At 35.1% G+C, this 16,874-nt stretch overlaps 1 protein-coding gene across 4 annotated transcripts; it reads left to right on the top strand.

Moving 5' to 3' along the window:
• Nucleotides 1-2,045: 2,045 nt before the first annotated feature.
• LOC145598071 (uncharacterized) lies at nt 2,046-6,772 on the top strand. Of its 4 annotated transcripts, none has more exons than XM_081654371.1 (4): nt 2,046-2,128; nt 3,387-3,495; nt 3,715-3,995; nt 6,046-6,772. In XM_081654371.1, the coding sequence occupies exons 2-4, from the start codon at nt 3,468-3,470 to the stop codon at nt 6,613-6,615; spliced, it is 879 nt and encodes a 292-aa protein (XP_081510497.1). In that variant the 5' UTR covers nt 2,046-2,128; nt 3,387-3,467; the 3' UTR covers nt 6,616-6,772. The 4 variants fall into 4 exon arrangements, with proteins under 4 accessions (XP_081510497.1, XP_081510495.1, XP_081510496.1 ...); XM_081654369.1 differs by having other exon boundaries at nt 3,387-3,497; nt 3,707-3,995; XM_081654370.1 differs by having other exon boundaries at nt 2,063-2,128; nt 3,384-3,497; nt 3,707-3,995.
• The last annotated feature ends 10,102 nt before the right edge of the window (nt 6,773-16,874 follow it).

Genomic DNA, 16,874 nt, shown 5'->3' with positions numbered 1-16,874 from the left:
GTAAATAGGTGTCAATTTGAGTAAATAGGTCGGGTTCCGTTAAGTCGGGTTCAGCTTACTTCAAATTGTGTAATACTAAAGAATTATGTCCATATACAAGTCATAATTAGAGTATTTTTAGGGTTAGATTAGATTGGTCGGGTTAGTTTTTTACTCTTCTATGAGTTCAATAATAACTTGCACATGTAAACCCATTTTAGTACACTTTAGATTTTATAGTGTCGTTAAACCATTTTATGGTATTATGATTGCTTGATTAATTAAATACACAAAATACTTGTATCTTTTTAAGTGTAAGGTAGAGTTTTAGGTTTCCTAAATTCCTATAAGTTTTGTGAACTTAAAACCTTATTTCCTACAATGAATTTGTTTGGTATTAACAAAGCTATGTATTGGTATTTGGTACTAATCTACCCATTATTTGGTACCACACTAAAGCTACTAGGTACCTAACTATATAAAAATTGAGAATAAAGGTTAATCAAGTTGGTAGGACTGTAGGAGGCCCTTCTTCCACCACTGTGAGAGGGGTTAAATTTTCACCCTAAGTCCCTAAACAATTGAAATCTCCGATAATCATATAGTCCGTACTATAATAAAAATAACGGCTATTTCACCAAATGCCACTGAGCAATTTAAAAATTCACCAAATGTCATCGAACTTTTCAGAATTCACCAAATGCCACCCAGTTTTTAAATAATTCATCCAGTGCCATTAATGACCAACGGTCGTTAACTCCGTTAGTAATTAGGGGTTAATCATGACACGTGTCATGATATAATTGGACCATTTATCTTAATTCATAAAAAAAAAACAAAAAAAGTTAAAAAAAATACAAAAAAAAAAAAAAAAAAACCCAAAATTTTCCAAACCACCATCACCGCCGCCAAACCCTAGCCCCTCCCCTCATCTCGCCGGAAAACGGCCAGTCACCACCGGAACCACCTTCACCACCATTCCCTATCCCTCTCTCCCTCCCTTCACGCAACTCACCTCTCCCCAGCCCAGAAACCGACTTGCCGGAGTCGGGATCACTCGCTGTCGCCGACCCTTACCCATTGTTACTCTGACCTCCCCTACCTGACGCGCCACCCATCCAATCTAACCTTAACCCGCGAAAACCACAACCAACCTCCACCTTCACGAGCAACGGTTCTGATTCAACCCCTTCCCAACCACCGCAGCCTCGAAACCACCCCCTCCCCTGTTTTCCGGCTCCTATAAACCCCATTCCATCACCTTAAACCACCAAAAATCGACTTAACCCAGAAAACCCGAAACCCTAGAAAATGGGATTTCTAGGTTGAACCCGAAACCCAAATGGGTTCTGTAATGTGGTGGTGAAGTGGCGGTGCATCGGAATTGAGGATTTAGACCAATTGGTGCGCGTGGGAGCAGCGAAGGGAGCTGGGTGGTGCTAATCGTGGCTGATGTGGTGGTGCGTGTGGGTGTAGCAAAGGGGGCAGTGTGGTGCTTGGAGGTGGAGTTGTTGTGGTGGCAGTGAGGGAGCAGGGTTTTTGGGGTCGGGACGAGCAGTGTGGGTTGTTTTGGGGGTCGGCGGTGGGTCAGGTGGGGAGCTACATGGTCGGCCGGCCGATTGTTGGTGGTTCCGTGGTGACCGGCCGTTTTCCGGTGAGATGAGGGGAGGGGTTAGGGTTTGGCGGTGGTCGGGGTGGCTCGGAAAATTTTGGGTTTTTTTTTTTAAAAAAAATTGTTTTTATTTTTATTTTTTGTATTTTTTTTTAACTTTTTTTGTATTTTTTTTAATTTTAATGAATTAAGATAAATGATCCAATTATGTCATGACACGTGTCATGATTAACCCCTATTTACTAACGGAGTTAACGGCTGTTGGTCATTAGTGGCACTAGGTGAATTTTTTTAAAATTGGATGACATTTGGTGAATTCTGAAAAGTCCGATGGCATTTGGTGAATTTTTAAATTGCTCAGTGGCATTTGGTGAAATGGCCGTAAAAATAATTAAGGCTCAAACTTCTTTGAAAACTTTTTGATAAGTTAGGCCCAATCATTAAAGCAAATTGAAGCCCTTGAGAAAAAAATAAAAAAATAAAAAGCTGTTCGAGAGAAAGCCTCTCTCAACTCTCAAGTCTCAACTCCTAGTCAAGGTTAGTTACTTACTTAATTTTCACTGAAATTAATTTTCATATATTTTTACTATAGTAATAAAGCATGGATTTTGGCTTCTTAATCTGTGTAATATATGTGTTGTTTTAATTAATTGTTGTATTTTTGGAGTAATATTGTTGGTTTCTGAACTGGGGTTTAGTTGTTTTTTCAGATAATTGAGGATTTAATTTGTTGAGAGGGTCAAATGATGAATATTTATGTTTATGGTTATACCCAATTTGCAATGTTGATAATATTAAGCATGTCATAGCTGTAAACTTGTAATTTTGTGAAATTTGATCTGATTTTTGTTTTTCCATAATAAATAATTTTTTTTTGCTGACTAACCCTTTGGATGGTTTGATTTCCGGTGCTTTAATTCCAAAATTGTCGTTAATTTAGTTATGAAATTGCCAAGTATTGCTAATTATATCGAAAGAGAGTGACATCGATCGATTTATCAATTATCATAGCTCGAGGAATTTGTTAATTGGTACCTTAGTTTAAAACAGTCCATTTTATTGATCAATCATCATTTCCTTCTTTCCAATATGACAATACACTGTTGATTAAATGCTACTAATTATTGCTTTTAAAGCATAAATTCGTTAATTATTAGCTTCACTCTTTTTGTCAAATTTACAAGAACCATTGAAAAACTCTTGTTAGACCATTTTTTTTAGAAGTACAAGTGTACTACATTTATTTTCCTTGAAATTGCATATAAACTGAATTCCAAGGAAGAATTATATTACAAATCCTACATTTAGTGTGATTGTACAAAGAGTTATTTGATAGTTTACTAGGACGGCTATTGAGGGGAAGGAGGGATTTTATTCACCATTGTGCTTTGAGTGTGGCCGCGTCTTAGTTTAATTATGTGGGACTTCTATGATTCATCTTTGGGTACGTCGGTTGGTATTGAAAAGGATGGGTTCTTGGTAGCATAGCATAGCTCACAGTGTCTTTGTTTCATATTATGACTGGGTGCTTAAGCTTCAGGTTTTTCAGTAACAGACAGGGTAATTTTCCCACAGTTGAAATAACAGAAATATGAGTAACATAGTTCCTAAGCAATAGTTGCGTTGATTTGAAAATGATTCCAAATCCAATAAACAGCAAAGGGCCTTTATTTGAGAACTTTGATGCACTGCTGCATATAGTGAGTCAAAGGTTATTACCTTTAGTTGAAACTTTATAAGTCCTCCTGAATGATTCTCTTTGCCTTAAGTGAATGTTCACTCTTTCTGATAGCAGATACATGGATCGTTGGACTGGTATCTTAAAGGTTCCTGTTTGCCCAAAGGGTACTGCAATTTGTAGAATAGCCGCGTCTCTATGTGTTTCACCTTCAAAATCACTTCTTGTAAGTTATCATCTTATCAGAAAATTAGCAACTTATTCACACACATCTTAGCTAAACAAAGCTAGTCAATTTATACGATGTGATCATGTGAGTGCAGAAGAGTGTTATTATGGGTGGCTTGGTTCAAACTCGAAATGCACTCTTTTGTATGAGATTTTATTTTCCATTTTCATTTATTGATATTTGAGTATGAAATTTGATATGATATGGTGCCTACAGCGAATGTTATCTTCTTTAATGGAGATCGAGTTGAAGGGACTAACAACCCAGTGATTGAGAGGCTATCTGATATACAAAATATAGCTGACATTCTTGTGTCAAAACTTGGAGCTTCTATTAATGCATGGGTTATTGAGGCCCCTACATTCAATGGCCCCTTTGCTATATACAAGGAATTCATTCAGTCTCTTAACCAACGGGGGGAGCCTCAATACTATAGGCCTGATGGATTTCCAGCCTCCATATCTGTTATTGCACTTTTGTCAAATTTCCTAGAAGAGGTATGTCTGTTTGATATATTATATACGAGTAGCTTTTATCTTTTCTTTGTTTGCAAATGATATGTCATGTCATGATCTACAACATAATTTTCTTCCTTGATTGATGTGATTACCTTTGAGATGTGTAGCTCAGAAATTTTGAGATCATATGTAGTATGAGCATGAAAATGCAAATTAATATGTAATAGAGCAATCAGGTTGCTCTACTAGAATTTTATAGATTGTTGAGCTATGGACTATTGTGTCCTAGAGAAACACTTATTGGTGATATTTAACTTTTTCTCATCCCCCTCATCTGTGTACTTGGTTATTGTTTGCATAATTAGTGATGAGTCATTATTGGATTGTGTTAAGGACCGGTCATTTGCTTGTTCAGGTGGCGGAAACAAGTAACTAAACCGAACACCTTTTCTCCTATGGGCAATGAATCTTTCCTTAAATATTCATGCCTTATCCAAAATGAACAATCATATAGGAAATGTGTAATTCTTGGTATCACATTGAAAATTTCCAATTCCCCAAACTAGGCTACTATGTTAAGATTATCTGCCTTTGCTTATATGCTAACATTGTCACAACTCACAAGGTTCTTAAATTCTTAAATTGGGTAATTTTCTGATTCATTAAACCATTGTAGTATAGAAAGTTAGAAACTACCCAAATTTGTTCCTTTGACTTACTTTTTCTTGGTTGGTTGGTCACTATTTTCTCACATTTAGGATCTTCTGCTTCTTGTTAGAAATGTGGTGACCCCCCCACCCCTCTTCCCCCTCTTTATTACTCTTCATATTTTGAGATATATTTTCCCATGCATGCCATTTTCCTTTGTGTTGATTTCTGAATACTTTTTTCACACTGCTGTGTGCTAAAGGTCTGCAATTCTGCATAGATAAGAATACAAAAGATTCCCAGCACATTCATAAAATGCCTTTTTCAGGGTTTTGTCACTAGTTACATTACTAGAGGCACCTCATAAATAAGTGTTTTACTTGTTATGTTAATCCTCGGGGGTTTGTTTATGACTTGAGCCTAATATTATTGAAGTGTTGAATTTAGTGAAAGATTTTGTGGTTGCATTACACCTAGTGTGCTGTCAATCTTGTGGCTGAGGTTGTGTGACTGATTTTAGCTCGACCGGCAAGAATTAGAATTAGTTAGTAGCTGTGATGGAAGGTTACAGTTGCAGATAGTGTTTGTTAATTGGAATGCAACTGTGATTATTAATATGTTGAATTTCAAATCAATTCTTGCTATTTTAGACTTTTTTGTGCTTGAGTCTTGATGCTTTTGTTGGGCTAAGGGATATTGTTTGGTTGAAAGCTGACTGGCATCGTTGAAATTGATAATAACTCAAATTCATCTTAAAAGAAGAAATAATCATATCATTTATATGTACCTTGTGATATTTGGCTGGTTATGCAGGATCTAAACATGTCTCCTCATTTAGAAAATCTTGGTTTGGGGTTTCTTATAAATTTGCTTCTTGAATTTGGCTATTTTCAAAAAACTCTTTATGTTCATGTTACTATTAAGTAATAATACATGGATGTCCTAGCTGACTTTAGCAGGTTCTGCAAATATGCATGACTGCTTCATATCTTAGTACTTGGAACTTTGGAAGAATCAAGAGTTTGAGCATCAGCTTGTTTTAACTTTTAAGTGTTTCTGTTAAATCTTTAGAAGATTAGTTTATATGCATGAAATGTTTTAAGTATGCAATTGATAAAACAAAATTAGGGTGCATCAAGCAATGTGGCTGTATACTAAGAGAAACCATGAGTCCATGATAATTTAAAAGATGCAAAATAATAATAACAAAAAAAAAAAAAAAAAAAGCCTATTAACTTCATTCTTTTATTAAATTTGATTTACTTCTTCTTGGCTTATGAAATATAAACATCTTTCACCAAAAAAAATGAAATATAAACATGCAATCATCCATAATTAAGCTACTCAGTAATTCTGTATTAACATTGCTGAATATTGATTTAGATGCCTCAACTGCATATTCTAGCGACATGCTAATTGTTCTCTGCTAAATTGTTTGCAGAGGGCCAAGCACATCAGTTGCAAAGAACAAGAACCCCAGCTCTATGCAGAACATGCATCCTCATGTCTTCCTAGAACCTTTGTTTTTGGTTTTAGCAAGGGCGGCGTAGTACTTAATCAACTGATTACGGAGCTTGGATTTTCAGACATAAAAGATATGGAGGACCCACAGCAGCTTACTAGCTTCAACAAATTTGCAGGAAAACAGATTGTACCAGTTTCTAGAGAGAGCTTATTTGACAGCATAACTGAAATCCATTATGTTGATGTTGGACTAAATTCTTCTGGTGCTTATCTCACTGATGATAACGTCATTCAAAGAGTAGCAGAAAGGCTTACCAAGAGGGATAAAACCATGCGTTTTGTGCTTCACGGGACTCCGAGACAGTGGAGTGATGTAAGGCGGCCTTGGATACGAGAAGAAAAGGATAAATTTTGTCAAATTCTCAAATCCGAAGGGCTTAAGAGCAAGGGAAAGCTGGAAATTTACGAGATAAATTATTTTACTGAATCATTTCCTAACTTGCAGATGCATTTACAAATAATTGAAAAACTAGTAGTAAGTTGGTAAAACGGATATTATGTACGAAGTATATATGCTGCATTCATGTCATGCTTTTGAAAGTTATGCTCGTATATTACTACGTATAATTGTATATATTAGCAAATGACTGAGGACTTCTATTAGTATTCTTTTTTATCAATTGGAGTATCATATTGACAATTTACGCCAAAATTTAAAATTTCTAATTTTTTACAAATTAAAGTCATATGGACGACAAACCAAAAAATTTTACTCTTTTTTTTTTTTTACAATTGCAAAAAAAAAAAAGGAAAAAATTAAGACAGCGTATGACTAAAACACATCCAAAAAAAAAAAAAAAGAAAAAAAGAAAAGAAAAGAAAAAGAAGCAGAATTAGAGAAACCGTTCAAGGTAACTCGACATTGATTTGTTATTTGGTGGGCGAGATTGACTTCCGTTCTATCCACTTTTAGAATGATGCAATGCTAAAAGGTACGATTACTTCCTATCTTGATAATTTCTTTCAAAGTTCATAAAAGCTGAATGTCCGAGGGACTCTTGTTCCTTATAATTGTGACAAGTAAAGCAGATGTTAAGACTTTTATTGACCTATAATCCTGTTATAAAATTAAGGAAAATTGTCAATAAAAAAAACCCCTTCGTTCATTTTTTTTTTTTTTTTTTTTTTCGCGAAAGGAAACCTATTTACTTATGTACCCTCTAATTTACTTAATAAATCTCTAATTTCCTCCAATTTCTTCTAATTAAGCTTTAAGCCACCAAATTACTAAATATTTAGATTTAATTTCTATATAAAACAAATCACCACCCCCAACCACCTCCTCTTCCTCCCCCTTTCCTTGGTAGCAAGTTTGGCAACCCCCTCCCCCACCGGACCCGCAGCCCAAATCCCCACTTTCGATGACCTACCTTCACCGCTGATCGACCCTCTCTTTTCCCATTATCTCCGCTGGCGACCATCACCTCAAGTCTCACCATTAGAGATGGTCTTTATAAACAATGAAACAATCGTAACTCAAATTCTTTAAACAAATAAACAGTAATAAAACATGGACTAATTACTTCCTTGGAAAACAAATTGATTAGTTACAATTGGAGAAAGTTGTTGTACTGTATTATTTTGGAAAATCAAAATACATAAAAATCTATTTAAGGCCATATTTTCGAATAACCAACATATGCACTTTCCGTTCAAAAAAACAAATGGCAATTAAAATAATACTCAAGGTATGAATTAGAAATTAACAGCTGCTCCCAATAAGTAAAAATGTAAAACTTACTCCAAAACTCAACAAAACTAATGTCTGAAAGTCAGTAAGTCACAATAACTAAAATTATCTAGTACAGTAGTACTCCTCCACAAACCATACACTACCAAAAAAAAAAGTTCTCAAGGAAAATAAGAACCACGAATATTCTGTCTTCCTTCTCCACCACATTCATCTTCCATTAACACACCTTCTTCCTGAAAAAAAAAAAAATACAATCAATTTCTTTATCAAAATTCAAATATATATTATCATATAAGAAAATTCAGTCATTTTTATATAGTTTGAATTTCTCACCACTTAGGGTCATCTTCAAAGAGAAAAGCACTCTATTGCAATTCTTCCTCATCAAGGCCTTGTGCTCCACTTGTCTCACCGCTTCTAACTGTCGGCACTATTTCAAGTGTCTGTTCGACATGGCTTCCGACCGTCTCAACTCTTGGTTCATCACGAACCCGAGTAAAAGTGTAGTAATCACTCAAAAAATTCCATTCTTCCCCAATAAGAAAATCTTTAGAACTATCAAAACTCCCAATCGGAATTAAAATACTATTAGTGTTATTAGTTGCAATATGAAACAATGATGGCAGATTAGACTCATTTTGCCTCATTCTCATCCTAATCAGCTCTTCTCCTTCCACTCTCCTCAATTCATATCGCCCACAAATAACATTACCGCCGACCACAGAGTTGTTTATATGTATCTCCTCTGAAATTCTTGGTGTAGTGTATTTTAAATAATAATAAAACAACCCCACAGAAGCAGCAAAAGTGGTAACTATAACTACCCATTCTACAACATTTCTAGGAAAACATTGAATTATCGAGCAAATAATTGAAAGCCATGCAGCAATGGCAGCTCTTAAAAAGCCCGGCTCACTTTTAGGTTGAAATGCCATCAAAATAAAAAAAAAACCCAAAAGATTACAATTGCTCCTGCAATTGCCCCATACCAATCATAGTTTTTGAATGCATTTGGGAGGAGAGACAAAATCAATGAAAGAGCAAAAAATATTGTCTGTTGGTTGATAGTCATGGGTTTCACTAACCAAGTTTTTGAAAATATCTTTCTCCTCCAATCTTGAAACAATAGTGACATATACCCGGTTAGTAACAATCCAAAACTCAAGAGAAAACATACTAATACAGCTATAAAATACCCATTGCCATCCTTCACCTCAGCAAGAAACCCTTTCCCTTCCGTACCCCCAATTCGGCAAACTTGCACTGGATTTCTTCCTAATAAGATTTCCCTAACAAACAAAATAATCCATACCAAAATCCAAGCAGCAGATAATCTTAAATAACATAGTCAATTCCAATAGGTATTAGTCTTAAAGAAATCTCTAATATTAGACCAAGTCTTTTGCAAACAATTCCAACATCCATTTCCTACATACAAACACCCATGACTTAAATATTGAAACAGAAAAACGCCCCACTCACCCACATAAGCAAAGCAACCGGCAATTGACATAAAAGCTTCCACGCTTATGAATGTGGTATCCATTGTAATCCCTTTCCTACAACATAAAATAAACGTATAAATACTCACATTAAAAAGTTAGTATACCCAAAAAAAAAAAGAATGAAGCAAAACAGGAGTATAAACAAAGAGAAAGAAAAGGAGTGACTAGTGACCAATGTGTCAGAGTAGATACTTTCATAATAGTAGTAATTAGTAAAACAAGCTAGTGACAGAAAGCATGAGTAGCTAATTGCTAATAGTATAGTAGTGATCATTGATAAGTGAAGTCAAAATACAATTGAAGATGATTGAGAAGCAAAAAAAGTAAAGTATGCTAAGTTGCTAACATGCATATTCATTATTCAAACACAAACACCTTCAAAAATCTTATAGACTTGATTAACTTACACATTAGTCATATCAGTACCTAGCTTTAATATAATAGTATGATTATATCAAATGCACTCAATTACAAACAATATAAGCAACTTTTCCTCTCTAGCTTCTTTGTTGGATGTAACATGTTGATTTTTTACACTATGCAACAGCAAATAGGATGTTTCCATTCAAACTATTGAAGCTAATAGGATGTATCCAATTTTTACACTATTAACAGATTGTTAGTCAAAGACTAGAGTTTGAGATGCATTGGATTATTTTGGCAAGTAATTTTTGTAACTCTGTTAAAAAGTTGTGAGGAGCCAAATGTAAATGGTTATCTAGGTAGTTACCCACATAGCTCATCCTCCTGCCCTACACAACATCTCACTGAATTTTAACCTCTTATCCTCACACAAACCCCCCCCCCCCCCCCCCCCCCCCCCCTTACTGTCACTTTTCAACCTTACAACAGTTCAATTTTCATCGCCAAAAGTTTTTTGACAACAACAGCATTAACATATAGGATGACTAAATTAAAAAAAATGTCAAATATTCAAGATCTGTGTATAGTGCCTAAGAAAAGTTTTTCTTAAAATCTGTCAATAAAACAAGATCTGTTTACAAGCCCCCAAAATGATAGTTGCCTGCTAACAGACTGCAAAATAAGTGGGAACACATGTATTACCAAGTCTGATGTTCTATGATACTTAAGAAAGCTCATTATGATCCACAGATGCAAGTATATTCCAACAGTGTGATAACCTATTGAAGAGCAAAATGTTTTTTGTATATGATGATTTATAACACTATGCAACAGCAAAAAATTTCAGATTTTCAATGCTAAATAGGTTGATGGAAACATCCTATTAGCTTCAAAAGTCAAGTACTAATTTATTTCAGATTTTCAATGCTAAAAGTCAAGTAACACTATGCAACAGCAAATAATTTCAGATTTTCCTCTCTAGCTTCTTTATTGGATGTAAAATGTTGATTTTTTACAAATGAAATAAGCTTAGCATTGAAAAACAATCAAGATATTATAATGCACAAAATGGCAAATGCAAAAAATTATTGCAACAAATAATTTTTGTTGCCCTAAACAACTTGAAAATCAAATATCCAGAAGCACAATTGTCATTGTCTGTTGACATTGTCATTGATCAACATGTGAACCTCTTTGCATTCAAAGGTCAACAACATTATCCTCTTCCTCGCAACTAGTTTTCTACTTCTAATGTTGTAAACATAGTATCATAGGTTTTAATATTAAATCTATGCTTTTGAGCTAAGAATTCATTGGGGCGTTTAATATGTGTGCCCCTTTTATATCATTGCATATTTCTCAATCTAAGTGGTAATATCCCTCTACACAATGTCACAGTTAAGCCCTTAATGAATCAATATACTAAAATAAACAAGAATAAAAAATAAAAAAAGATGCAAGGTAGTAGCCATTGAGATTTTTTTTTTTTTTTTTTTTTTTTTTTTTTTTTTTTTTTTTTAGGAAAGCCATTGAGAAGTTAACTAAACACAAGTTTGCTATATCTAAAAGTATTAAGTCCCAAGTAATCAGACAAAATAATTACCCATTTTCCAAGCTAAAGAGAGCACGAAACACGTGAATAGTAACCCAAGGAACATTTACAAATCAAATCTCCATTAAGAACAAATTTATACAAGGTAAGAAAATATTACAATGATGGTAAATGAATCATGAAAATTTTATCAACCTGAAGATGTAATAATAATGCAATTTCCCAGAAACTCATACACTAAACAAACCAAAAAGTGCAAGTAAGCAAATATAAGGAGGAGAAAGAGACATAGTGAGTGACAAACAACTTATTATATACGAGTACTTGTGTAATTGTGTTCACTCATAGTAAAGCTACAACCCACTTTAATAATCATTCCACAAAGGCACAGAGAACTAGAAAAAAGCCAAACACAAAAGGCCCATACACCTAGTACAGCAAAAATAAGCCTAATAGTAAAATTATATACTTGCACTTTGTGTTAATTATATACTAATACTATGACTAATGAGCAAGACAAACTAGGAATCCGTGGCTGTATATATGTTTGTATATACTCTTTTCCACAAAGCCTTGTAATTTTGGCAGAGCTTGATTTGCATTGATAATAAATTACGAGCCAAAATCAAAAAACGCAATAATCCAAATTTTCTAAGTAACGTGTTACCCAACAATTACCATGACTTTGGCGGAACTTGATTTGCATCAATAATTATTCCGGCCTGTTTTTTCACCTCAATAAGCCATTCTTAGTAGATTTTGTGGTAGCCCTAACCCATTACCATATCCTATGACCCCCAATCCCCATCAATAAAAGCTTTTTGAACTCAGTACATTATTTATTTTTTTGACACGAGTACATTATTTATTAAAAGCAACAAAATGTACAGAATTTAGACCTTTGTTTCTAAGTATTATTAAAAAGTTCAGGAGATTGCTGCTGTGGGGACTGGGATTTAAGGAAAATCTGAATTGGTGTGGGTAAATTAATTATAAATAAATAATGAGTAAATTTATGCAAAATCATCAAACTAAGCATAAGAGCAAAACCTAAATATAAGTCCAAATCTTCAAATTCTATTTTTCACCTAATTCTTCCAAAGTCCTTCCATTAAAAGTTCAACGCCAAAAATTAAGCAAATATCCAAAAATGTAACAAAATAAGTCAAATTAACAAAAACCCATTTTCACCCCACATGTATAACATGACATTGTTCATAATTTTACTGCACCCACAAAACAAAATGCTAGAAAATGCAAAATATAGGCTAGAATATGCAAACAAAATACAGAAAGTACCCAATTTAGGAAATAAAGCAAGAAAAAAAAAAATCCCATTTTCACGTTACAAAAAATAAAAATTGCATTGAGGGTAGTGCAACAACGAAGGTGAACAACAACCCATCTCAAAATAAATTATAAAAAAAGCTCAAAAAAATAATAAAAAGAGTAAAATAATAATGGGGTTTGAAGGTTTTTACCGTAATTGGATTCTGTGGGTCACCCGTTCTTGTTGGATATTACAGAAAGTATTTGTTTTAGCAATATAAAATGGCAGATGAAGAAGTCTGAAGAGTGAATGCGACAAGAAAGTGGAGGAGAGAGAAAAGAGAAGAAGTGTATTGACTGGTGTGGACTAGTAATATTGGGGGGGAAATTTAAATTTCCGTACACTTTATTTATCGAGGAATTTCATTTTATTCCTTTACAACATTTTAGCTTTTGTACCGTTGTCTTTTTTTTTTTATTTATTATTATTTTTTTTTAGTAGGTGAATGCTCGAGAAGTTGAGATATCGGATCAAAAACTTTATATGTAAATAAATCGAGCTGATCAATAAACTATTCTGTTCGGTTGAATCTCGTTTATGTTTATTTATTTAATTAATAAAAGAGTCTTGCTTGAACAAATTTTAAAGCTTGTTTAATGAATGAGCTTCAATATAAATATACTCATTTATATATAGGAAAATTTACACTTTAGTGTCACAACGTTTAAGTAAATTTCACTTTGGTGACCCATGGTTTTAATATTTCCAATTTAGTGTCCTGTCATTAGATAGTTGTTCAATATTAATGCCTAATAGTTAACGGTGTTAAACTCTCCGTTAATTTTTTCTTTTGAAAAATATCAATATTTTTTTATTAAACAAAAGCACTAAAACTAAATATTAGCATTAAAACATAACCAGACCATGATATATATATATATATACTACGTGTAAAAGATGTCAATAATATAGTAGTGGAACTTCTTTCTCCTCATGAAACTAAGAGCCATGAAAATAAGATTACAGCTATTAAAAAAAAAATATCCTTAGGCATGCATAAATTGATTAAAAACAATTAAAAAGTCAATATACTACACTTTTAACATCATTTTTTGTAACCCAAAAAATTTCATGACTACATGCATGCCCAAAAAGTAATGTTAATAATATAAAAATAAAAAAAAATAAAAACCCTAGAATACTATTGTTCAGTGAGGAACTTGGCGTATTGCGATGATGCAACTGTTGTAAGATCAATATACTACACTTTTAACATCATTTTTTGTAACCCAAAAAATTTCATGACTACATGCATGCCCAAAAAGTAATGTTAATAATATAAAAATAAAAAAAATAAAAACCCTAGAATACTATTGTTCAGTGAGGAACTTGGCGTATTGCGATGATGCAACTGTTGTAAGATCTTGTAGCTTGGATTGAGTTTTACGATTGCGGCATTACCTTCACCAATGAATGAGACAAATTTTATTTTATTAGTTTGTGATGAATTATGGAAATGGGTAGCAGTGTAGAACCTAGAGGCATAGAAGTTAGAGGGAAATTTTGAGAGAGATGAGATAAATGGGTTTTGGGGGAAATTTTAGAGACCCTAATATAATTAGGAAAATTTGACATTTGCTACCACTAAAAATACCTCGGTTCACATTTACTACCGGTTTAAATTTTTTTTTATTTTACTACCAGCTAAATCAGACTTTGCTAAAAATCACTACCACATGCCTTATTCTGTTACTAATTCCGTTAGTAGGGTCCACTCCACCGTTCAACCACCCCTCTAGCCACCGCCACCTTCCAGCCACCTTAAAGCCACCGGAATCGGCCCCCTCCCCATCTCCACCACCGGAATCGGCCCCCTTCCTTGTTTCCTCCACCAAAATCGAACCTCCTCCCCTTCCCCTACCCAACTTGTCTCTTTCTCTCTCCTCTAAATCTCCATTTATCACAACATCCTTTGGTTTCGCCTCCAGCAAGCACTACTTGCAGCACATCGTCGCCGTCGTCGTGGCTATGTTGGTTTTGCGGGAAGGGAAACAAATTTAAGGGTTTCAGTGGGTGGTTTTGGGGGTTTTCCGGGTTTGTGGCTGGTTTGGGTGATTATCGTGGGTTTGTGGGTGATTTTGATGGTGTCTGTGCTGGTAGGAGGGTGGTCTAGGTTTAGGTGGTGTCGGGGGTTTCAGTGGAGGCGTCGATGATGTCGATCGGTGGTCTGGGTGTCGATCGGGGATCTGGGTATAGGGGGTTTTGTAGGAGTTTATAGGTACTACGCAGCGGATATAACATATATGAATCATATTCAATAAAGTACCTAATCCCAAGAATCGCATGCATAACACACAAGACACATAATCATACCTTTGAAGCGTGAATTCCACGAAGCTATTCGACAGGCAAATCAGGGAGAGAATAGAGCCCCAAGTGTTGCTCCTCTACTTAGTCCACGAGATTCGAACGAGCCGTCCACCAATACTAGATTGGTCGAGTGATTGAGGAAAACCGCGATCACCACCTTTTCGGACAACCGACCACCGCACGAACCACCACCACCACGAGACACCACCGTGCGCCGGGAGGAGGAGAGAGCCGTGAGAGAGGGAGTATGAGAGGGGTTTGGTTTCGTGTTTGCTAATTAGGGTTTGATCTAAATGATCAGTAAATTCCTTACATGCAAACCTAGGCACCTAGTCTATTTATAATCTCATTATAATTAGACTAGGGCACGAAGCCCAATAGCCTCTCAAAGCCCCTACATGGCCGGCCACCTAGAGAGATGAGGCCCATGATGGGCCTCGTCCTCTAATGCTCGATCTAGCCCCTTTGTGTGACCTTATAGGATCCGTCCAATTGGGCTTTGGCCTATTTTACTAGTCCAAAGATCGTAAGTACCTCTAGCTATGGCAAAACGACGACCCAAATGTCCGGACTTAATTATCTCCATAATTTGATCCAATTATATATCTAGTAATTGCACACGACGAAGACATAACTCCTTCAGGTTTCAATGGTGGTTGTTTGGGTTTTGGAAGTGGTGTCGATTGGTGGTCTGGGTATAGGGGGTTTCAGTGGTGGTGGTGGTCCGGGGCGTCGCGTCATATTCGCCGGTGTCTGGAAATGTTTAGCGCCGGCGAGGGGAGGGGGAAGGTGGTTGACGGGAGGGAAGGTGGCTGGAAATTTTTTATTTTAAGGTTTTTGTGTTTTTTTTAATAAATTATATTGTTTTTTTAATGAAATATTGGGCCCACTTAACGGAACCTTAACGGATTATGTTAAGTGGTAGTGATTTTTAACAAACACTAATTTAGGTGGTAGCAAAGTAAAAAAAAAAAATTAAATCGGTAGCAAATGTGAACCTAAGTGTTTTTAGTGGTAGCAAATGTCAAATTTTCCATATAATTAATTAATTATACAACTTTAGTTTTTTTTTTTCTTTTCTTTTCTTTTCTTTTTTTGTTTACGGAGAATTTAACACCGTTAATTATTAGGCACTAATATTGAACAATTATTATCTAATGTCAGGACACTAAAATGGGAATATTGAAACCATGGGTCACCTAGGTGGAATTTACTTAAACGTTAGGACACCAAAGTGTAAATTTTCCTTATATATATAGCAAAAGCTAACGAACGTCTCGGGGGCGTTGGATAAGATAACTAAAAAGGTAGAAATATTAATTTGAAATAAACATTAATTACATAATCGACATGTGATTTTGCTATGCATTATCAAATTAATACCATTTTAGAAACTATTTTAAAGGGTTATCTAACGTCCGGGGGCGTTCATTAGCAAACTCCTCTATTCACGAACTATTCGTTTATTTATGTTCACGAGCTACGTACTTTGATGTGATAAAATGTGATATCTCAGAGAGAAAAAGTGCTCTTTTGATATAAATTGATCATTTTATAACTTTTAATAAGTCTAGGTTAAATGGAACTTGAACTTGCACTTGGACATGAACATATACTCGACTCGGCTGTTATACCCTATTTGTAACTAGAGATAACAATGGATAGGACTTTGTGAAGGAGTTATGTCTTCGTCGTGTGCAATTACTAGATATATAATTGGATCAAATTATGGAGATAATTAAGTCCGGACATTTGGGTCGTCGTTTTGCCATAGCTAGAGGTACTTACGATCTTTGGACTAGTAAAATAGGCCAAAGCCCAATTGGACGGATCCTATAAGGTCACACAAAGGGGCTAGATCGAGCATTAGAGGACGAGGCCCATCATGGGCCTCATCTCTCTAGGTGGCCGGCCATGTAGGGGCTTTGAGAGGCTATTGGGCTTCGTGCCCTAGTCTAATTATAATGAGATTATAAATAGACTAGGTGCCTAG

Source organism: Chenopodium album, chromosome 20 (assembly GCF_948465745.1).
Source record: "Chenopodium album chromosome 20, dcCheAlbu1.1, whole genome shotgun sequence".
NCBI lineage: Eukaryota > Viridiplantae > Streptophyta > Magnoliopsida > Caryophyllales > Amaranthaceae > Chenopodium > Chenopodium album.
The sequence above is the reverse complement of the archived record's forward strand: the minus strand, read 5'-3'. Positions and strand labels throughout refer to the sequence as shown.

What these genes read in the sequence shown, in the direction of transcription:
- LOC145598071 (XM_081654369.1), top strand. Translation starts at nt 3,391, where the DNA reads ATGGATCGTTGGACTGGTATCTTAAAGGTTCCTGTTTGCCCAAAGGGT. An exon ending in CCTTCAAAATCACTTCTTGT is followed by an intron (nt 3,498 to 3,706) that starts AAGTTATCATCT and finishes ATATGATATGGT; the next exon opens with GCCTACAGCGAATGTTATCT. An exon ending in TGTCAAATTTCCTAGAAGAG is followed by an intron (nt 3,996 to 6,045) that starts GTATGTCTGTTT and finishes AATTGTTTGCAG; the next exon opens with AGGGCCAAGCACATCAGTTG.